The sequence below is a fragment of the Gossypium arboreum genome, chromosome 10 (assembly GCF_025698485.1).
Source record: "Gossypium arboreum isolate Shixiya-1 chromosome 10, ASM2569848v2, whole genome shotgun sequence".
Taxonomy (NCBI): domain Eukaryota; kingdom Viridiplantae; phylum Streptophyta; class Magnoliopsida; order Malvales; family Malvaceae; genus Gossypium; species Gossypium arboreum.
In genome coordinates, this window is record NC_069079.1 from 1,414,133 (window position 1) to 1,437,358 (window position 23,226).

The following is a 23,226-nucleotide window of genomic DNA, read 5'->3' on the forward strand; positions in this document are numbered from 1 at the left end:
CAAATATTAAAATTCAAACAGATGCTATTCAAATTTATCTAACCAGATTAGATTACATGTGTATACTATACAGTCTTGTTTACATGTCATGATGTTCAAAAATCAAAGTCAAAATGCAGAGTGCAGTGCTTTCACCATCCCGGACTAACTGCCACATCGAATATTATTTTATCTTTCACTTTCATCCCATCCATTCATTGCGTACCCAACTCTTCTTCCTTGTAGATTAATATAAATAAAATTGTAAAAATTATTGTAGACTAAATTCATAATTTTTACAATTTTATTTCATAGTAGTTAAATATGTTTTGTTAAATTCAATTATTAATCTTGTATTATGCGTAGAGTTGTAGATTTGATTCATATTCTTCAATTGAATTATTTTAAATTTTTTAAAATTTTGAAATTTCAATCTTCACCTAATTATAATCCGATCTTTTAGTGAGTAATATATAGAAATAATAAAATATTATGGTATTACATTATGACAATATGTTTGACTCAAATTTTAGAAATTGTTAACGGTTAAATTTGAAAAGTTCGAAGACTAAAAATGATTAAATTAAAGTATAAAAATTAAATTCATAATTTTCACAAAATACAAGGACTAATAGCAGAATTTACCAAAAAATTAATGAACTGGCTCAAAATTTTCGTAGCAAGGATCAAAGAAGCTTCCGCAATGGAAGAAAAATCACCAATATCATAATTTCAAGACAAGAACCCAGATTTATATGGTTGATCTCTCTTGTCTTATGATCCAAGATATAGAAAGGAGATTACTTTAATTAGAACAAAAATTATGCAAATCTCCACAGTTTCCATAAACCTGTTGCTGTTAGTAATAGTACTTTCCTTGTTTAACCCTGCAATTGAAGCTCAGCAGCCTACTTATCGGTTTCACGATTGTCCAAACGCCACCACTTTCACCGTAAACAGCACTTACCAAGCCAACCGCAATACCGTCTTATCATCGCTCTCGTCTAATAGCACCCGTGGTGATGGTTTCTACAACACAACCGCAGGCAGGAGCCCTGACATGGTATACGGTCTTTTCCTTTGCCGTGGGGATCTTTCTACCAGCGTCTGCCAAGCGTGTGTCACCTTTGCCACCACCGATATTTCCCAACTTTGTCCCAACCAAACAACGGCGGTGGTTTGGTACGACCAGTGCCTCCTACGGTACTCGAATCGAAATATCTTTTCCGTTGTGGCAGAAGAACCTGAAATTAGATTGCGTAACACTCAGAATGTGACCGATAACCAAGACCTTTTCAACCAGCAAGTCTTAGCTATGATGAACGATACAACAAACCAAGCAGCAAACACACCAGAAGGTGCCAAAAAATTTGCGACTAGAGAGGAAGATGCTAATTTTTCATCAACTTTTGAAGCACTGTATACCCTTGGTCAGTGTACACCGGACTTGATAAGCATGGATTGCAATAGATGTCTGCGAATGGTAATATCAAGACTTCCAACTGGATGGCAAGGCGCAAGAGTGTTGAATCCTAGCTGTAACGTTAGATATGAAATTTACCCGTTCTATAATCAAACAGGCGTTGCATCTCCACCTTCTCCAGCACCACCTCCTCCAGCTCCAGGAGGGAATGGCCGAAGATCATGGCCAATAATTGTTGCCATTGTTGTTCCAATTGCTGCTTCCATTTTGCTTTTATTACTGATGTGTTGGCTGTTAAAGAGAAGAGCAAAGAAGAAGTACGACACTAATGGTAACGGGCATGGTTAAATTTTTGTTCTTTTTGAGCCATACCAAATTTATTTCCTAGTCTTTCACTAAAAGAAATTGACAGTCTTTGCTATTTGGTTGGGCTGTGCAGTAGGGTATGACATAACCACCATAGACTCCTTGCAGCATGATTATGCCACAATTGAAGCTGCAACAGACAAGTTTTCAGATGCTAACAAGCTAGGTGAAGGCGGTTTTGGTGAGGTTTATAAGGTATTGTTACTTCCTCTTGATTCTGACCCGAACCAGAAAACTCGATTTCATAAACCAGATTACCCAACACAATTTGATCATAAAAAGTAAACGGAAGGATGCAAATCCATAGTAACCTGACCCGAAAAACCAAGTAATTAATCTAAATATGCATTTAATGATTGGTTATTAATTTGTATATGCTCAGGGTATCCTTTCTAACCAACAAGAAATAGCTGTTAAGAAATTATCAAGAGGTTCAGGACAAGGTGATGAGGAATTTAAAAACGAGGTCGTATTGGTAGCCAAGCTTCAACACAGAAATCTAGTCAGACTATTGGGCTTTTGCTTGGAAAGAGAAGAAAAGATACTAGTTTATGAATATGCTCCCAACAAGAGCCTTGACTATTTTGTTTTTGGTATTTTTCTCATACTTTGCAATGACCCTCTTGAGAATTTGAATTGATTTGTTAACACAATTGCTTGTTTTGTTTAGATCCTGCAAAACAAGGACAGTTGGATTGGTTGAGACGATACAAGATAATTGAAGGGATTGCACGTGGACTTCTTTATCTGCACGAGGATTCCCGGCTTAGAATCATCCACCGTGATCTCAAGGCCAGCAATATATTATTAGATGGAGACATGAACCCTAAGATTTCGGATTTCGGCATGGCAAGGATTTTCGGGGTTGATCAAACTCAAGGAACAACAAGAAGAGTTGTTGGCACCTAGTAAGTTTTATCTTTGTTCATAAGCAATGGCCTAACACCTCCATTACACTGACATTGTTACCGGTTCAACAGTGGCTATATGTCTCCGGAATATGCAATGCAGGGGCAATTTTCGGTTAAATCAGATGCATACAGTTTCGGGGTTTTAGTTCTAGAAATCGTGAGTGGCCAAAGGAACAGTGATTTCTACGAAACAGAAGGCGCTCAGGACCTCATTAGCTATGTGAGTAAAATTCTTTTGGCCTAGTTTGTTCAAATATCCTTTATTAAGAACTTATAGAACCTTTGATGAACCAAGGCATGGAAGCTATGGAAGGATGGGAGATCTCTGGAATTGTTGGACCCTGTTCTAAGAGATAATTACTCGAGAAATGAAGTCATTAGATGCATCCAGCTCGGGTTATTATGCGTTCAAGAAGATCCAGCTGACCGACCAACAATGGCCACCGTTGTTCTCTTGCTCAACAGTTACTCTGCCACACTACAAGTGCCTAAACAACCAGCATTTGTGCTTCAGAGTAGAACAGATGGAAGGATGCCAGACAAGGGTCTTGAATCTGATCAATCTACTAGTCAATCAATGCCATGGTCTAACAATGAGGTATCTATCACGGAATTATACCCTCGGTAATGTGAGTTATTAGATGCATCATCATCTTCAACCTCAAGGTAGACAGCTATCTGCCAATGTTGATTAAGCTTTTGTTCCGCCTGTTTATGAATTATTGTTGTAGTTATTTACTTCCAAAAACCTTGATATTCCGTCTTATTCTGGTTTTTTGGATTAATCCATAATAGGTGCTAAACTATTACTCGGATTTTAAATTGTTACCCTCATCTGATCTTTCTTTACAAACCCGTTACTGGGGCTAATCTATCATACTTCATTTATCGAGTAGTTGGCTCAACAAAGACAGGACTGGAATCATTTATTTAATCTAATCATTAACTTGAATATTAAATATCACTTCAGATATAATATAAAATATATTAAAAATAAATTCATCAAATTTTAACATTGATTAAAATGGGGTTAGACACTTCTATTGGATTCTATGATCATAGCAGCCCGTCTAAAGAGGTGCTCAATTTACTCCAGTGGATGATGGGTCTATAATTAAACACTTTATTCCTTCATATATAAAAAATTACACACATGGTACTCTACGAGACAAATCTAAAATAGCATTTAAGCTCAATTTTATGATTAATTTTGACAAGAAAATCCAACTCATGTGCTACTAATGTTTTAAAATTGGAAGGCAGTTAAAATCTAAACTATAAAATTAACTTTACTTTTTTCTTTTTCTTGTTATACATATCCTGAATCTTGTCAAGCTTTCACCAATAAAGATATTCCGTCAACCTTCACACTTTACCTAGAATTAAGTCCACGCTAAGCTCAACCACTCTAATATGACAATTGTCGCTCACTATTAACATGCCTTACAACCCCATCACGTCAAGTCACATAACCAATTTAACAAGACACTCACTTTGAATTATAAATCCACCGATTAAAGGAGGACATGTGGCATATAAATGTTCCCCTTCACACTCCTCAGGGTGAGGGATTCTTTCTTTTATCTCTCTTTTTTAGCCAAGTTTCATTGAAGTTTCTCACAATCTTTTCTCTCTTAACTCAATTACTTAATACTCTTTTGATCACCTTATCACATTTTTTATCAACAACTATCAAGTTAACTTTACTTTTTAAATCATGAATTTCCAAGGTTTATTAGTAAAATAAAGTTTACTTATGAAAGCTAGTGAAAAAAGCTACATGAATCAATTCATCATGAACCTGAAATGATAACTACGAATTTTATTCCTAGGACATGTTTTATGTTCTAATGTTCTTGCCTTCTGATATAAACTATGAACAAAAACAACGGTCCGCCCACCTTTTTGGAAAAAGCTTATAAATATCTGAATTTCAAATGTAGGGAAAATGCTACCCAATAATGGCTACTATTTAAAAGGCAGCCCATAGAAGTGAGATAAAAATGATTCTATGTTTCCCAACCACTAGAGAATTATCAACCAGGTGGAGTCGAGTCGTATTTGTATTCTTTTTGTATAATCTTATTTGTTTTTGGTGTTTGAGAATAATTTTGTTTGAATTGGCATTCAGATAAATATTTTCAGTAATTTTAAGATTTAAACTCAATCTAAATATCTAAAAATATATCCATTGTCATTTTTTATCACCTAAATACATAATTATTGTTGAAATCCAGTTTAATCTAAAATATGGACTTTAATTTCTATTCAAATCTATTCATATTTGTATTTAAATAAGTTTATTTTTTAATTTTGATAAAAAATGTTTGCTTTGCGTTTAATGTTACTAATTTTAGATAATTTTTATTTTATTAGTAAAATGTTAAAATAAATTTATCTTTTAATATTTATGAATATTAATTTTTGGTTTAATATAATATTTAGTACTTAAATTTGACATGTTGTCCTAATTTGGTATATAAACTTTTTGACCCAATTTGGTACCTAAGTTTTTTAGGTCTAATTTGATACTCGAACTTGACATTTTTTTCTTATATGGTACCTAAATTTTTTAGATTCAATTTAGTACCTAAATTTATAATTTTATATACAACCATACAAGTTGCCCGAAAAACTAACTGTGTTAAAAACTCATGTTATGCTTCAAAAATATCATCATTAGAAGAAATTGTGTTAACAAATTATGCATTGAGCTATACTTAACAACTTAATATTTACTAAGAAAACAAGAGTTCTAAAACCCAAAATAAAATAAATTCATTATTTTAAATTAATAAAATGAAATAAATAAATTGAACTAAAAAGTAATTGAACGTTTAAAATGTAAAAAGATATACTAAGTCATTTGCCACATATCAATTGTACATTGATTATTTTGGTACCTCATAAAAATTAACATTGTTAGTATATTGGAGTAATTTTATAACATTTAACAAGTTCAGGTACTAAATTGGACAAAAAAAATTAAGTACCAATTTAAGAAAAAGTGTCAAGTTCAAGCACCAAATTGAACAAAAAAATTTAAGTACCAAATTGAATAGAAAATAAACATGTTAAATTGACAAATTTTAACACAAACTACTAAGGACAATAATGAATGAACTAAGATTTTAAATTAAAAAATAAGAGAATTGAATTTTAACTTTTAAAATATAATGATTAAATCTCAAATTTTATCAAAGTACTAGACTAACAACACATTTTAACCTATATATATGTGCGTGTAAAACATGTCCATCCCCCATAAGCTTTTTCGTCAAATTTCGTGCGTTGATTTCTTTTCAAGCCCCAGTTTCAGACATAGATATCATATCATTAAGAGTTTCTGTTTTTTTTTTTATTGTCTTTTCATAAGAAAAAATCATGTGATGGTTTGATATTGTTATACCTTCAAACTTAGTATTCTCTTTTTTCTATTAAATCATTTCATGTTTAGTCATTATTTCAACTTTGTGTGAACCTAAGTGGCAACAATGAGATATATATCCTTTACTAATTGAAACAACAACAGACCAAAAGCCTGTCTGGTTGTCACTGCAACTGGTTTCTTTCTTTGTTTTTTTTCTTTTAGTTTTCATTTTAAAGTATGTTGAAGCTTTCTGCCATTACAGTGAATTAGACATGCGAACACACTTGTAATTTGTAAGGGAAGCTTCCTGTGGTTTTCCCTTCTTCACAGTGTAACCTGCGTCGAAGTTACCTTTTCAGGACACAGTACGATAATGTATACAAAATCAGATTAATCAACCACCCCATTTTTGTTTCACTCAAAAACATTGTTTTTGAAATAAAGCAATATTTTATTCTTAATATGTTTCTAATTCTGTTCAATTCATATTAGTGTTAAAATTCGGATAACTTTTTAAATTTAGTTTTTAAACTTGAATTTTATTAAGATATAATGACATGATATTTTGATATTATGCAATTTATCACCTAAAATTTTTAAAAGATATTTTATAATTTTAAATATTTTTATATGTTTAGATTTTATTAATATTTTAATTTTTCAAGAGACAAGTGACACGACATTATACCTTAACAAAATTCAAATTCAAGAAAAATAAAAAATATAAAAAGCCCTACCAAGTTTTAGGATTAATGTTGATAAAAAATTTCAAGGACCAAGTTAGAAAAATTGTTAATTTTAAGGATTAACTGTTGTCTTATACATTGTTTCTTAAAAACTTTACAAGTACAAATACAAATAATACATATCTAAAAGCTATAATTAAAAATTGAAAATTAAAATATATCCAAGCTTTGATCATAATAAACATGGATACAACTTACATATTATAAATTTTAAATTCAAAATAAATTTGAGATATTAAAGTTTTGGGATCTCACCTTTTCAGTTGTTACATATTCAAATCAAATGTAATTTTTTAATAATAATTGTATTAAATAATTATATATATATTATTTTTCAAGGTATCTATCGTAACAAACCCAATAATTAATTTTTCACATTCTGTAAGTTCATTAAGAAATAAATATTGATCACAAATTTTAAAGCTGCTCTATTCACAGGACGAGGATTAAACCCTAAATAACTGTTTAAGGTAGGAGATAATTAAATATAATTTTAATATTATTTAATATGTAAAGTGGTTTACTGTTTATTTATTAACAATGGGTGTTTATGAACATGAAGGAAAACATGGGATTGAGCTAATCCAAAAAGCTATAATCTACCTGTAGATTATATGTTATTATTTAACTCAAAACACTTTTTTAACATAATTTTTGTCTTTTTATCCCTTTTCCCGACAATTGCCACGCAATTTTATAAAAAATATAATAATTTTAATGGACATAAATTTTTTTTTTCTCATTACTGCCTTTACAACTTGTAAAAGCAAATATGGATAACACAAACAAGATCAACGAATGGCTATTTTACTAAATTAACCTAAAATATATTAATATTTATAAAAATAACTCACGTTTAAAAATAATCACAAAAATAACAGTAAAATTGGGTTTTGACCTGTCAATAGCTGGCACCAACTCGTATTTTGCACTCATAATTGTCAAATGATTGTGTCAGGCTTTAAAAAATTAATTTTTTTAGTTTTGGTCTATCAATAGCTGACACTAGGATATTTTTTTTAAATCGTATCATATTAATATACAAAATACGAGTTTTAAAAAAAAATTTGGGTGCTGGCCTGTCAATGGCAGACACCAAGTACAAAAAGAAAAATCAAATTTTTTATAAAACTCTTATTTTTAGAGAGTAAAAAAAAAATTCAAAAAAAAATTTGAATTTTTTTTTTACTGGGTTCCAGCCATTGATGATCAAAGACCCAAAAATTTTTTTTTAAAAAACTCGTATTTTCGGATAGCAAAAATTATTTTTAAAAAAATTCGAATTTTTTTTTTGTACTGGCCAGCACCCAAAATTTTTTTTTTAAAAATCTTGTATTTTCGGATAGCAAAATTTTTTTTTAAAAAAATTAAATTTTTTTATTGGGTGCCGGCCATTGACAGGCCAGCATTCAAAATTTTTTTTAAAAAAACTCGTATTTTCGGAGAATAAAAAAAATTTGAAAAAAAATTTGATTTTTTTTGTACTGGGTGCCAGCCATTGACAGATCAGCACTTAAATTTTTTTTTTTAAAACTCGTACTTTCGGAGAGTAAAAAAAAATTGAAAAAAATTTTGAATTTTTTTTGTACTGGGTGCCGGCAATTGACAGGCCAATACCAAAATTTTTTTTTTTAAAACTCGTATTTTCAGAGAGCAAAAAAAATTTTTAAATAAAAATTTGAAATTTTTTTTATCTTGGGTGCTGCCATTGACAAAGCCAAAGACTCAAAAATTTTTTTAAACTCGTATTTTCGAAGAGTAAAAAAAAATTTTTAAAAAATTGAATTTTTTTTTATACTTGGTGCCGGCAATTGACAGGCCAGCACAAAAAAAAAATTAAACTCGTATTTTATATACGAATATGATACGATTTTTAAAAAAAATACTCAGTGCCGCCATTGATGTGCCAAAACTAAAAAAATTAATTTTTTAAAGCCTGACACAATCATTTGGCAATCATGGGTGCAAAATACGAGTTGGTACAGGCCATTGACAGGGCAAAACCCAATTTTACTGTTCATTTTAGGTTATTTTTATGATTGTTTTTGAACCTAGATCATTTTTATAAATATCAAAATTTTTTAGGTTAATTTAATAAAACAACCTCAACGAATCCTAATTAATGGATATAAAATAAAATAATAAATAAGGTTAATATTCAATTTGTATTTAAGTTTTGTCTCAATTTAATATTCATGTTTGGTTTCGATATTTACTTTGATACTTAAATTCTTTCAATTTAATATTTGAGTTTTTATTTTATTTTGGCTAAGTGTCTAAATTTTACTTTGATGTTCAATTTAATATTTAAGTTTTTATCCTATTAAATACCTACCTTTTATTAAAATATATGTGGCAAATGTTTATATGTCGTTTGCTCTAAATACCAAATTGAACATTAAAATTAAATTTAACTATCAAAGTAAAAATTAAACAAAATTAATTTATTTTTAAATAAAATAAAAATAAAAACTAATGATGAGTGGCACAAATTATTTATAACTTTTAAGATTTTTCCTAAATTTATATGATCTTTTTATTTTTATATTTATAAATGTGTTTTTGAATTTTTTATATTTTTGAAAGAATTATAATTTCTTTTAATTTTTAAATTTTAAAATTCAAAAGTTGAAGTTTTACAAGCAATTTAAATTGATGGGTTACATGTAACTATCTTTTTCATTTTTTGTGAAGAGGATAACATATCTTTGAACTCTAGATTGGAGCAATTTTCCTTTACATTAATTTGGTAAAAATATTATAGAGGTCTTTATACTAAAAATTAACTTATATTTTATTTTTTATTTTAAAATAATTAAATTAATCCTTATATATTAGATAAAAATAAATTAATTCTTTATATTAAAAATTTCATCGTAAAATTATTGATACTAATGAATAACTTAACAGTTACCACGTATAGCTCATATTAAAATATAAAAACTAATTTTTAACTATAAATTTTTAATAAGATAACTAATTTATTTTTAATTTAATAAACATATACTAATTTATTAAAATTTTTACACCTGTATCCCCATTGAATGTGGCTATCATTGCCCTAAACCAACCCCAGAACCTTTTTGTTTAAATTTCGTGCGTTCATTTCTTTTCAACACCCAATTTCAAATATTTAATAATGAATTAACACCACATAGATGAGAGTTAAATCATTTTATTATTTTATGATTTTTTTCATGAGATAAAATCCATATAATCTTAGTCCAGTAGAACGAATTAATTTATTTTGTATTATTAAAAATAAATTAAATTAAATTAGAATAAATTTAATATTTATGATTTAAAAATATAATTTATTGTTTAATAGATTTTAATATTTGTAAAATTTTTATGATTCTATAAATGAAGTCTTTTATTTAGAATTGAACTACAATTGAAATAATAATTTTCAAGATATTTTTATATAATAAATGTTAACTCTATTATAACTTAAATTTATTTTATTTTTAATAGTATAAAGATTAAATTAATCTATTTATTAATAGACGGACTAATTTGATTTAATCCCTATAATACATGAACCTCCCAAATACTTTACCCTTGAGAATATACCTTCAAGTTTTAGCACAAGTGACCTTTATGGTACTTTTATCGTTTAGATTTTAAAAATTCAATAAGTCACTTTTAGTCACTTGTGTTTAGGAACGGAGCTAGGGGGTTGTCAGGGCACCAGCCCTAAAATAAAAATTTTTTCATTTAAGTCCGTTTATAATTTATAAAATGTTAAATTAGTAATGGTAAAATTACACTTTAAATTTCTAAAAATAATAAAAATTTAATTTAATCCTTTAAAAATTTAAAAAATATATAAGTCATTAAAATAGTAAAATTATATTTTTACTATCGTAAAAATATATAATTCAATTTCGATTTCTCAAAAAAATTTCTAACTTCCTCTTTTTATATTTAATTTTATTTGCACCATTAACTCAAAAAGGATTAAGAAATATCACATAATACACATTAAGATGAAAGATCTAATCTTCAATAATAGTTGAAATGATTATAATTATAATTATTTTAATCACCCATATGTTTAATCATATTCAATAAATTTTTATGTATTATTAATAATAATTCTTTTAATATTTACTTGTACAATGGGTGCACCATTTTTAGACACAATCTCCTTGATCCAAAGTGGGGTTTTGTTTTTTAACATTGTTAATTTTTGGATTAAAATATATGGATAGTTAGATGTATTAAAATGGTTCATCTTAATGGTAAAGTTTTTATTTTAATTTCTCTCATTTAATTTTTATATTTAATTTTATATAATTTAACCATTTATTTTTACAATCGGTTAGTTAATTTAAATAGTTAACATTTTTAATTATTTAATTAAAATAATTAAGAGCGTCAACTATTTAGACTAATAAATGATATTATAAAAGTAGATATTAAATTATGTCAAAGTAATTAAATTATATTTAGATACTAAATCCTAAATTTAAACATAGTGGATAAACTATATCTATAATCTCACTTAATAATCTATATGTAACACATTCATTTGTTATTTAATAAAAAATTTTAAAATATGTTGTAAGCTATTGTACTCTTCACATATTTGAAATTTAGTTATTGTACATTTATTTTAAGAATTTAGTCCCTCTACTTTTAAGATTTTAAATTCAAGTCCAGTTGTTAATATTGTTATATTTGTTGGTGTGACATTTTGAAATAAAATAAATACTCACTACGTCACAATATAACTAAAAAATGATGTTATACTGAACCTAAATTTAACAAAATAATTTTAACAGTGTTAATAGTTGGACTTAAATTTTGAATACTGAAAAGTAGAGAAACTAAATTCTTATATATAGACTAAATTCCAAATTAATGAAGAGTACAAGGAACTATGCCATATTTTAACCTAAAACTAATTTTTTAAAAAAATTATTAAATTTTATTTGTAAAAATATTTCAATCATTATAATTTTTAGATAAACTATACCATTAGTCACTAAATTATTGGTAAGTTTTTGTTTTGGTTACTTAATTAAAAAAAGTTACAATTTGATCACTAAACTATTCGAAAATTGTCATTTAAGTCATTGAGTTATTAAAAACTTAAAAGCAAGTTATATGGTTTTTTTTTCATAATGTCTGCACCAATCAAAAGCTATTTTTTCTCTTTTCTTCTACAACTCAATTATTTTTTATGAAACAACTTTGAACGTCGCAAATTTGCGAACCGAAATTCAATCAATTTTTCCTCTAATCTCTTACATTGACTGTTAGACCAACTTAGATCTAAGGTATGTTTTTCTACTTGTCGATTGGTACTAATCCACAGTACTAATCATCGATTGCCGTTTGAAACTCGCTGGTAGAACTTTAAAAAAAACGTTAACAACCAACAACTTAAATAAAAACTTTTAAATAACTTAAATAAAAACTTTCAAATAATTTAATAACTAAATTATAACTTTTTTAATTAAATGACCAAAATAAAAATTTATCAGTAATTTAACTACTAATAGTGTAGTTTTTTTTTTTTTGGTTGGAATGCATAATAAAGGAAAAATATACTAATGTCGGATGGTGACACTAAAACCTGCAACGTGGTATATAATAACAATTTCGTAAGGGTCTTTTTTTCAGGACAAATTTCTCTTCACGAGACCCCCAAAATGAATATTCAGAATCTGCTAAGATATGTTTCTCTTGCCCTTCCCATTTTTATCTTCTTCTTCATCACCCCCACCACCCAATACCACGCCCACCACCACCAACAACAACCCATTTTCAATGATCACACAATCCACACCTTCATCAACAAAACTCTCCAATGGAAAACTCGCCTTGTCAAATTCCAAGGCCACCAACTGAAACTATCAACCCCTACAATACTAGCAGCAATATGCTGTTTCATAGCTTCCTCTATATCAAGTGCCGGTGGTATTGGCGGTGGAGGTTTGTTTATTCCCATTCTCACAATCGTTGCTGGTTTAGACCTTAAAATTGCTTCATCTTTCTCAGCTTTTATGGTCACCGGTGGGTCAATTGCAAATGTTATGTACAATTTGCGTACCAAAACCGACAAATCAGGACGTATGAAAAAGGGTTTGGTTGATTACGACATAGCACTTTTGTCAGAGCCTTGCATGTTATTAGGTGTAAGTGTTGGGGTTGTTTGTAACCATGTCTTCCCTGAATGGTTAATCACTATCTTGTTTGCTGTTTTCCTTGTTTGGTCTACCTTTAAGACTTGTAGTAATGGTGTTGGGTATTGGAAAACAGAAACAGCTAAACATAATGAAAGTAGAAATGGGTGTGAAAAAGTGGGAAATGAGGTGACTAAAAATGGAGAGATTGAGAACTTAAGAGAACCATTGATGGGTGTAGAAGGGAAAGAAAATTCAGGGTTTCCATTGAAGAAACTTATGGTGTTAGTTATGGTCTGGTTTTCCTTCTTTATCATATATCTCATTCGTGGCAATAGCTATGGGCAGGTACCCCTTGTCTTCATTTTCATCTTTCTTTTCAACTTTTTGCATGCTTTACTTGTTTCATTTTTCATTATTACAATTGTTTGTCGTGATAAATGTTGTCAAATGTGTTCTATCTACTTAATTTCGAGTTGTAATATTGTATTTTTTAAGGGAAGGGTTCGAATTTAAACCCGAAAGGATTTTCGGATTATACTATAAAATGAATATAGAGGATACTATTTTAAACAAGTTGAAAGCAATGAAAATGGATAATAGACAAGGTTTAACAACCGGTAATGTCTCTTTCTTTTCACCAAACCCACAATTGAAGAAAATGGAGAGTGAAGTGAAAGCTACCTTACTGTGGACTTTACTCAAAGCCAGTGAAAATGAGGATCTATGATAAATGGTCCAACTCTTAGATTGTGACAGACACTAGCTATGAGATTGTGTTAATGTTAATGTCAAATATTGCACCAAAGACAAGTTTGTTTTTAATAGGGTTTAGGTTTTATATTAGAAATTTATTGTTGTATGTTATATCAAAGAATAAATTAGCCTTTTTAAAAATTTTATCTATTTTTATTCTTAAAAATTAGTCCATATACGTTAGCATGAGATACACGTTGCACACCACGTGTAATTGTCTGATTATTTTGTTTAGTCTTTGATTTAATGTACAGAAATTAATTTATTTATTTTTTAAATAAAAGAGGCAAAATAAAATTTGACTCTAATACATGACTTTCATGATACTTTTACAGATGATGATCTTGAATCCATGTGTCATTCCATGGCATGTTTCAATTATTTTATGACCATTTTGAGAAACATGATGCAGGGTATTATACCAATGAAGCCATGTGGAGTAGGGTATTGGACTCTCTCATTGTTTCAAGTTCCACTTGCCATATGTTTTACTTCTTGGATCCTTTTTAGCAAACAGCCCATTGCATGCCTTGGTCCAAATAAACAGGTGCTTTTCCAAATTATTTGTACAAAAATACCATATAAATAGAGGAAAAATTATTGAAAGCCTTTTTTTTCTCTTTTACTTGTGAAGGGGGTTAGCAAGCTTATTTTCCCATTAATGGCTTTAATGGCTGGAGCTTTGGGTGGCGTTTTTGGAATTGGTGGTGGTATGCTTATAAGCCCACTTCTTCTTCAAGTTGGGGTAACCCCTGAGGTAAAAATACCTTTACTTCCTCCTTATTGAACGATTTACGTACATACATATGTATGTATGACTTTTGTCATTTGATGCAGGTAACAGCAGCTACTTGTTCCCTCATGGTTTTCTTTTCATCCACAATGTCTGCGTTCCAATACTTATTATTGGGCATAGAGCAAACCGGTGCTGCCCTTGTATTCTCGTTCATTTGTTTCGTAGCATCGGTTCTTGGATTAGTGGTGGTGCAGAAAGCCATAAAAGAGTCCGGGAGAGCATCGCTGATCGTGTTCTCAATCGGTATAGTGATGGCCTTGAGTGCTGTATTGATGACTAGCTTCGGAGTTCTCGATGTTTGGCAAGATTATATGTCGGGGAGTTATATGGGATTCAAAATGCCTTGTTGAATTCAAATATATGAGCTTGTATATTTATATTTACGCTTTGAAATGAAAGAGTCCAATTCCTTGTATGTAAAGAAACTGCATTGTCCCACTTAAATATAAGTTATTTTGAACTTCATTTCCCATTTACATGAAATTTCAATAATCCTTTGTTTCTGTATTCATCAAATGATGAATTTTTTTTATCATACAATAATGACAAGCCAATAAAATCGGAGTTTTGTTCCGGTCCATGAAATCGACCAATCAGAAACACATTTGAAATCTAGGAATACAGATTAGCAGTAGGGAGGTTAAAGCAGAACCTCTAGAAATGAAATCTAGGAATACAGATTAGCAGTAGGGAGGTTAAAGCAGAACCTCTAGAAATGATGATACAAACCAAAGGCATATCATTACAAATCATGATAGTTACTTAATGTTATAAAAGAATCTGATAAATCATTAACTTCCGCCACAGCTCAATCGAGAATCAGTGGGCCGCAAGGTCATTTGACGACGGGGAACTCCAATTTCACAGGCATTCACTCTAGCAGCAAAGCGGAGGGAGCAAAGTGATTCTCCCACGGATGAAGGATCAGGTGACACGTTTACAAACATAAGAGTTTTCGAGTCTCCACCAAGACAAGGCTGTAATTTCAAAGGAAATCCGGTGATTCAACGAAAACGATATCATTCTACTACATGAAACAGCTCCGCAAGAGCACATTACCTGGAGAAGATATGTCAACTTGGAATTCCTAAACGGCACATGATCCTCCTTCTTCGCCAAGGCGAAAATGACATCACTCAAACACGACAAGCTTTTGTTAATTGCCTGATTTCATGGAACGAGGTTAACATAATGCACTTGAAAGAACAATTTTTGGAACAGACAAATCCTGAGGTATGTTACACACCTGAGTCTCCTTCAACCTATCTCCAGTAGCACCACTTCTTGACAGTCGCTCACTTCCAGCAAGATCAATAAGATTCAAGACTCCCTGTACTTGTTGCTCAGTGCTCTAAAAGAACAAAGAAAAGAAATGTCAGTATCACAGAGAAAGGACGGCTGCTTACCAGCATACTCAAAGAAAGGATATTTACCTCATTTATTCCCGATATTCTTAATGTGAAGACCATGTGACTTCTTGATGATTGCTCATTCATTTGCGTCCTTCCCACAGACCTGCAAAGCAGAAAAGTGTGATCCCCTTAAACATAAAAACTGTTCTATTGCATGGTCATTGAGACCAAAACTAATGAGGAATTGCATAATATCAGAGACAACTTTTTGTTCTTGCTTTTAGTTTTTTTATATTGGCACCCACACTAGAGAACTATATCATTCATAAACATTTGATAGTTAATAAGGTTAAATCATTTGTATGAATTGTTGAAACAATTTCTGGCACAATTTAACTCTAATATAACATTGTTGAAACATATTCAAAGGTATGTTTAATGCAAAACTCTAAGCGATTTTACCTGCTTTGAGCAGCCTGCCGTAAAAGTGAGGAAATCTCTGATATGCTGCTAACATCAACAATGGTCAAGTCACTGACATATGTATTACCGTTTGCATCATGTTTAATTGTGTATTGCTTTCCGGAAACTGAATTTTCAGGACGTGTTGGATCTGAGCCAGATGATCGATTATTTGATAACAGATCGCGGATGGTTTCATTGTATATTTCCAACATTGAAGCCTAAAAGATATTAGAAAGGGTGTGGTTAAAACCATGATTAACCAATATAATAAGTGGAAATCAAGATCAAAGTAAATTACCTGCATTTTGTATTTCCATCCTTGTGCTCGCAGCGCTTGACTACTTTGGAATATCTGCTCCAAAGAACGCGGTATCAACCCTTTCTGTTCTGAGGCTTCTGGCCTTCCCATCATGGTGTAAGTCTTGCCTGAACCTGTCTGTCCATAAGCAAATATACAAACCTGCCAAACAAAATAAACACCAGCAATCTATGAATCCATATTTCCTTTGTAGCAAAGGGCAAATAATGCAGATCATATAGCAATCGCAGACTAGTACTAATGATTTTTAACTTAGCTAACACCACAGCCAATGTAGAATTCAGCTTCAAAAAGAAATGCCATGTCCAAAAGAAGTCACCAAACGTAATATTCCTCGATTTTGAAACAAAACAATTCTTACCCACCATATGAACAACATTTCTAGATTAGTAAAATTTTTGCTCAAGTTTGCAAAAACAATTGAATAGAAAAATCACCTTGTATCCATCAAGGGCACTCTGTACCAACTGAGATATCTCCACAAAAACATCTTGCTGTGAAGCCTCATGATTGAAAACCTTATCAAATGTGAAAGGATACTTTTGTCCTGCCGGAGAGAAATAAAATGGTTAAGGCCTTCAATATTAAACAGAAATTGAATAACATAGAAAGAGCATCTATGTTCATACCACTTTGTATCAAGTCAACGCCACGGCCAAGAGATTCCATTGATGTAGGGTAAGAGACGATTGCATCTTCTGCTGCAGCACCATCATCCGGTAATAAAGGACGTACCCGACAAAAAACTCGAATGTTTCCTTTTAGTTCCTGCAATTAAAGATCATTTAGCTTCATTTCCAAAACTATATTCATTTCTGCAATTAAAGTAGCAAACAAGGTGATAAGGCAGTAGTACCAGAATAGTATTATGTAACTTTTTCCTCAAGTTCTCTCCATCAATCAATTTATGTTCCATATCTGCCAGCCGATCTTGTAGTTCTTTCATGATTCTTTTTTGTTCTAAATATTCCATCCTTGTTTCTGAAGCTGATAAATCGGTCATCTAAAGATAGGAAGAAAAGAACAAGCTACGACATCAAGAACTACATTCATGATATTTTTGCAAAACAAGATAAAACACAAGTATTCCTGTCTAATTTCAAGCGATTGTACCTTTAGTTTCTCATTTGCAGCAGCAAGCTGAAGCTCCAGTATTCTTATTTGCTCTCTCTGAGAAGAGCATGTGTCCTGCAAAAGTCGCCTAGCATGAGTAAAGCTTGCCAAGAAGCATTATATCACTTATGATAAACAAAATCACCCAACCTCCAAGGACTTCGATTTCATTGTTAAGTTATCTAACTCTGCTAACGATTTTCCAGTACTTTCTTTGTATTTCGTAACTTCAGCAGATAGTGCCTGCACTTGTGACACTTGTCGGTCACGATCATCCCTGACTTGTTGTAGTTCCCCTCGTAAGCATTTGACTTCATTTGCTAAAGTTTCCTTTTGATTAACAGCATCATCTTGTGAAACCTGAGAATAGTATGATCCCAAAATATATTGAACATGATATTTGTTGTCTCGTATACGTAAACCTCAGTGCAAAAGAATGCAAACAGGCGTGATCACTGCACACATGTTTATGGTAAACCACCTATCAAAGAAACTTAGTTTGCATTGCTTGAGAAGAAAAACAGAAAAGTTGCATGAAAGACCCTTATAGAATTTTTATGTCAGTTCAGAATTAGTCATCAGGAAAATCTATCTCAACTATAAGATTGAACGATAAAAGCCCAACAACACCAAACGGAGTTCTTCAAAATCCATTAATCACTTGAAATGGAATATGGAAAGGGGAAAAGCAAAAGAACTAACCTAAAAAGCTAACAAAGAAAAAAAAAGGCTGATATAAAAACTTACTCTTGACAAGGTCAATTGTTCTTGCAATGAGCTACAGTGGCCCCTCAAAGTGCTAAGATTCTCCACTATTGTCAGTTTCTCCTTTTCTACTCGTTTGAGTGACTCACGAACTGTTTCAAGGTCAGTAATCAATTTGGAATTGTACTGTTGAAGACTCAGGATATACTCTTGTAATCGCTTGTGTGTATTATCAAGCGAAGCAGCCTGCAAAATTCAACCAAATTCAGCCTGAAAAGCAACAAGATTATAATAATAGCACCAATTTTCAAAAGAAAAAGGAAAAAAAGCAAAGAGATTTATTTATTACCCTTTCATTAGCAGCTGCTACATCCTGCTGAGCTCTTTCAAGCTCTTCTGTCAGTGAAGCAACTGACTTTTCAGCAGCAACCCTAGCTTCATTTTCGCTTGTATGGCGATCAATAGCATCCTAGTTTTTTTATAAAATAAAATAAAAAATAAACGTATAAATAAAATTAAAGAAAAACAAATACCCAAGACAGATTATAAAGATTAAAATCTTACGAGCTTTTCAGACACTTCCTTGGAAAGCTTCTCCTCTAGAGATGCATTATTGTCCCTTAATTCAGAAATAATAGTATTCAATTCTTCCTCCTTGTTTTTCTTCTCCAACTCTGTAGAATCAAAAGTTAATTAACTAAATCAAGCAGTAATTCTAAATAACCCAGGGTAGCAGTACAAGTACCTGTATCAATGCATCTTTTCTCAGCAGATTCCAATGAACTCTTAAGCTTCTCAGCATCAATTACATGATTCTCATCACATTGTTGAAACCATTTCACACAAAGCTTAAGCTTTTTATTATGCTCAGCTGCGTGTTCATATTTAGCCTACAGTAAACCAAATAATCACCAACCAATATAAACAATGATAACAACAAATAAACAACAAAAGTAAAAAATTACAACATTGATTTCACCTTGAGATCGAACTTTTTCGCTTTCGGCTTCTCATTCAATATCGCTTCCACTTCTTCTTTAGTGAATTCATGATTAGAACATTCCTCGGCATTTGCAACGGCAGCGGTATTAACATCTTGACGGTTGTTAACAACGGCAAACGGCTGCCTTGTTCGCGCCGTTCCTGTGGATCCCGCTCCTCTCCCCATTGCTCCAAGCCTTCTCCGTTTATCTAATGGATTTTCATCTCCAAGCTCCTTCCTCTAAATTAATAATAAAAAAAAAGGTAGCTAATGATTAAAACAAACAAATCGAAACATTTAAATAAAGGAATCAGAAAACGAAAAAAAATAGAAATTTCATTTACAGATGAAGGACTGCGAGGAGGTCGGTTCTGAATACGGGAAGCCATAGTTGAAACTCAGTGAAAGCTGTTGCTACTATTGGTGAAGGAATCAGAGAGAAATATTAGAATCTGAGCCGTTGATGTGGGAGAAAAGATTGAAATTGAAGATCGATTTGATTTTCCTGGAGAAATTTGAAATTGGGGAACCAATTGGAACGTTAGGGTTTGAAAAAAAGGGGGAAAGATAGCGTTGTGAAATTGGGGGGGAGCCTTAGGGGATTGATTTTTGAATTGATTTGAAATTAGATCTGGCGGTCTTTTCTATGTAATAAGAAATAGACAAATAGTACATAACGGTAACTAAGTTTCTTTGGGCCCGTTTGGGTCGGATCTATTGATCTTAACCCGCTCCATCTGCGTGTTTAGTGAATGATCCATGTTGATTGGACTTCACTGATTCAAACATTGGGCCTTTAGAAGAAAAGAAAACTTACGTCAATTTTGAAGCTAACACTATTTTCGGGACCCGATTGAATCCCGAATAAAGAGTTGGATCAATTGATCTATAAATTCATTGAATTGGTTTTTCAAATCAGTTTGAACCAACATTAAATTAGTTGATTGATTTTTTTATTAATTTTTTAATAAAATTATTTAATTAAATCAGATGAACCATCTAAATTAGTTGAACTAATGACTTAATTAATTCGACCATCGATTTAATTTCTGAAAAATTTAGTTAAGAGTCAAAAGTCCTTAACAATTCAAGGACCAAAGGTAAAAAATTCTAATGCTGAAATGGGGAGCAATTTTCCCTTGAAGCAATTCAGAGCGGGAAGTCTCATAGGCAAGCAAAGTAATGTGATGCGAAAAAGCCTCGGTGACTTACTGTTGATTATATTACAAACCTATCTCATTACCGATGTTTTAAACATCGAAAAACTCAAATGAAGTAACATTATTTTTCAAGATTCCATCTCTTTAAGATAATTGATAATTCAAAAGAAGCTAGATAATCATGATTGAATTATAAATTTTTGTAAATTAAAATACAAAATTGTATCAATTGGTTTTATCTACCAATAACTATCATTGCTCTACATTAGTGAGAGGAAGAATGGTTCACAACATTAGTGAACATTCATTGAAGTCGATAGTCGAAATCTTTGTAAAGTCCACGTGTCGAAACATAAACCAGGTCATTCGAAACCCAATCCAACATGTCCAATGCCCAAAATCATCGTCCACCACATGGCTCATAACAATTGGTTTAAAGCCATATCCAACTTATCCGAAAATGGCAGATAAGGCATGTGTGTGCCCCAAACCAATCTACATCACATAAACAACGAACAAAATAATTGGACCAAACATTAAAAAAAAATATAATCCCACATTTCGATACTTACCTCATTTTTGAAAGACATTTGGGTTGCAATGGCACAAGCAATGGCATCGATGACTGGTTTACGTGGCTCTTCACAAGCTGTGTTGGAAGGTAGTCTCCAACTCAGCGGCCAAACCCGGTTGAACGTTGCTAGCACCAACAGGGTGGCTGTGGCTAGACCTGGTTTTACCGTTAGAGCTCAACAGGTCCCTGCCGAGCCTGAAACTGGACGCAGAGCTGTGCTGGGTCTTGTTGCTGCTGGTTTGGCTACTGGCTCCTTTGTTCAAGCTGTGCTTGCTGATGCACGAAGCATCAAGGTTGGCCCGCCTCCACCACCCTCCGGTGGATTGCGTAAGTCTTCTTCAATTATCCTTTCAAATCATCACTTTACTTGCTTCGATTACAGCTAGTATTTAACTCCTAAGCTAATGCTATTAGCTTAAATTGGCTATTCAGACATGATTTGTCTGATTGATATCTTCATAATACTTTGAAGATATAATTAAAATGTTTTGAAGTTTGAAATGGATTTAAAATATGGATAGTAGTGAAAAAGAGTAACTATATTATGGATACTCTTATACTAAGAGTTAGATAACATTTTGCATCTTTTACTAAAAATGGATAAGTTAAATCATATATATTAGATTAAAGAGTAAATTAAATTTTTATTAAAATTTTATTGATTTATACTATTAAAAATTAGCGTGAATAATAGAATAATCAAATAGGGACACTTGATGTGCCACATGTACAAAAACTAATTTTTAACACAAAATGGATTGAATTTTTAACAAAAGAACCAATTTACTGTTTGAGCGTAGAAAGACTAATTTACTCATTTTTTAAATAAAAAAAATAAAATGCAATTCGATTTTTAATATGGAGGCCTCCATTTACTTTTACCTGAAAAATACATTTGGTACAATTAACCCAATCATCAGCATGTGATATGGTTCAATAATTTGATAGCCAAACCATGTTCTTGGCAGCCGGAACTTTGAATTCCGATGAGCCAAGAGACCTTGATCTGGCGTACAAAGATCGGTTTTTCCTCCAACCATTGACTCCGGCACAAGCGGCTCAGAGGGCAAAGGAATCAGCCAAAGACATCCTTGGTGTCAAGACCTTGATCGACAAAAAAGCATGGCCCTATGTCATGAATGACCTTCGTCTCAAGGCTGAGTACCTCCGCTTTGACCTTAAAACTGTTATTTCTTCCAAGCCCAAAGATGAAAAGAAATCTCTCGATGAACTCACTAAAAAGCTCTTCAATACCATTGATGGAGTAAGTTTTGAAGTATACAGATTAATTTATATTATTTAACGAAATATTATAACTTACCATACTGATATGAATTTTTTTTTTCCGTGTAGCTTGACCATGCAGCCAAGATCAAGAGCACCCCTGAAGCAGAAAAGTACTATGCCGAGACTGCATCAGCTTTGAATGAAGTTATTGCCAAGCTTGGCTAAGGGAATTGTTGTATTTTAATGTAAGCATTGTTGATCGTTTGTAGAGAAACTTTCATTTTTATGCTATCCAAAGAGAACCTTTATCTATGGTCGAAATTGAAATGTCAAATTGTGATATTAATAAGGTGCGGATTTAATTTTTTGTATTTTAATTTGATCATTTTTAATTTTTAATAAATTTTAAAATTTCAACTTGACCAAAGTTCATTTAATAAACATATTATCACATATATAATATCTTGTCAATTTGCTATTTTCACTGAAAATATTGGAGTCGGAATTGAAATCTCAAAATTTGAAAAGTATAGTAATTAAAAATGATCAAATTGGAGAATAAAACAAAATTCATAACTTATGCCTAGTACAATATTAATAACAGAATTATACCTAACAGATTTAAGAGTTACTATTTGGGTCATGATTGAAATTGTAAATTTTGAAATAGTTAAGAGTTTAAAATTGAACAAATCCATAGCTTACATATAATAAATGAAATAATAGCAAATTTTGATCAAATTAAAACTTGTTGGTTTGTGCAAGCACTTTACCATCATTAAAGGTGTTCATGGTCAGGTCGGACTTAAACATGATATTGATATATTTTATGCTACTGAAACTCTGCT

The 23,226-nt window shown here is 31.3% G+C and overlaps 4 protein-coding genes across 4 annotated transcripts; 3 read left to right on the forward strand and 1 right to left on the reverse strand.

Moving 5' to 3' along the window:
* Positions 1-635: 635 nt before the first annotated feature.
* On the forward strand, positions 636-3,501 carry LOC108450318 (cysteine-rich receptor-like protein kinase 10). The gene is made up of 6 exons (XM_017747881.2): positions 636-1,733; positions 1,842-1,963; positions 2,151-2,361; positions 2,439-2,676; positions 2,749-2,899; positions 2,975-3,501. Exons 1-6 carry the CDS (start codon positions 803-805, stop codon positions 3,305-3,307), a joined length of 1,986 nt encoding a protein of 661 aa, XP_017603370.1. The 5' UTR covers positions 636-802; the 3' UTR covers positions 3,308-3,501.
* An 8,832-nt stretch (positions 3,502-12,333) lies between these two features.
* Positions 12,334-14,964, forward strand: LOC108453677 (sulfite exporter TauE/SafE family protein 5-like). Its single transcript, XM_017751929.2, has 4 exons — positions 12,334-13,277; positions 14,098-14,232; positions 14,320-14,442; positions 14,523-14,964. The coding sequence occupies exons 1-4, from the start codon at positions 12,357-12,359 to the stop codon at positions 14,829-14,831; spliced, it is 1,488 nt and encodes a 495-aa protein (XP_017607418.2). The 5' UTR covers positions 12,334-12,356; the 3' UTR covers positions 14,832-14,964.
* Positions 14,965-20,056, reverse strand: LOC108453676 (kinesin-like protein KIN-14C). Its single transcript, XM_017751928.2, has 17 exons — positions 19,762-20,056; positions 19,415-19,657; positions 19,181-19,325; positions 19,000-19,109; positions 18,785-18,904; positions 18,478-18,681; positions 17,881-18,090; positions 17,731-17,805; positions 17,474-17,620; positions 17,247-17,385; positions 17,055-17,164; positions 16,597-16,758; positions 16,296-16,516; positions 15,915-15,996; positions 15,728-15,832; positions 15,541-15,645; positions 14,965-15,458 (listed from the first exon to the last, which is right to left on the reverse strand). The coding sequence occupies exons 1-17, from the start codon at positions 19,804-19,806 to the stop codon at positions 15,273-15,275; spliced, it is 2,409 nt and encodes an 802-aa protein (XP_017607417.1). The 5' UTR covers positions 19,807-20,056; the 3' UTR covers positions 14,965-15,272.
* Positions 20,057-21,079: 1,023 nt separating this feature from the next.
* LOC108452072 (oxygen-evolving enhancer protein 3, chloroplastic) lies at positions 21,080-22,727 on the forward strand. Its single transcript, XM_017749810.2, has 3 exons — positions 21,080-21,478; positions 22,120-22,415; positions 22,505-22,727. Exons 1-3 carry the CDS (start codon positions 21,178-21,180, stop codon positions 22,601-22,603), a joined length of 696 nt encoding a protein of 231 aa, XP_017605299.1. The 5' UTR covers positions 21,080-21,177; the 3' UTR covers positions 22,604-22,727.
* Positions 22,728-23,226: the final 499 nt, after the last annotated feature.

Excerpts from the sequence above, each read along its gene's own strand:
- LOC108450318 (XM_017747881.2), top strand. The coding sequence starts at position 803 with ATGCAAATCTCCACAGTTTCCATAAACCTGTTGCTGTTAGTAATAGTA. Across the intron at positions 1,734-1,841 it reads GAAGAAGTACGACACTAATG|TAGGGTATGACATAACCACC; the intron begins GTAACGGGCATG and ends TGGGCTGTGCAG. Across the intron at positions 2,362-2,438 it reads CCTTGACTATTTTGTTTTTG|ATCCTGCAAAACAAGGACAG; the intron begins GTATTTTTCTCA and ends TGTTTTGTTTAG.
- LOC108453677 (XM_017751929.2), top strand. The coding sequence starts at position 12,357 with ATGTCGGATGGTGACACTAAAACCTGCAACGTGGTATATAATAACAAT. Across the intron at positions 14,233-14,319 it reads GCCTTGGTCCAAATAAACAG|GGGGTTAGCAAGCTTATTTT; the intron begins GTGCTTTTCCAA and ends TTACTTGTGAAG. Across the intron at positions 14,443-14,522 it reads AAGTTGGGGTAACCCCTGAG|GTAACAGCAGCTACTTGTTC; the intron begins GTAAAAATACCT and ends CATTTGATGCAG.
- LOC108453676 (XM_017751928.2), bottom strand. The coding sequence starts at position 19,806 with ATGGCTTCCCGTATTCAGAACCGACCTCCTCGCAGTCCTTCATCT. Across the intron at positions 15,997-16,295 it reads CGGCAGGCTGCTCAAAGCAG|GTCTGTGGGAAGGACGCAAA; the intron begins GTAAAATCGCTT and ends TCTGCTTTGCAG. Across the intron at positions 15,833-15,914 it reads GAATATCGGGAATAAATGAG|AGCACTGAGCAACAAGTACA; the intron begins GTAAATATCCTT and ends TTGTTCTTTTAG.
- LOC108452072 (XM_017749810.2), top strand. The coding sequence starts at position 21,178 with ATGGCACAAGCAATGGCATCGATGACTGGTTTACGTGGCTCTTCACAA. Across the intron at positions 21,479-22,119 it reads ACCACCCTCCGGTGGATTGC|CCGGAACTTTGAATTCCGAT; the intron begins GTAAGTCTTCTT and ends TGTTCTTGGCAG. Across the intron at positions 22,416-22,504 it reads TCTTCAATACCATTGATGGA|CTTGACCATGCAGCCAAGAT; the intron begins GTAAGTTTTGAA and ends TTTTCCGTGTAG.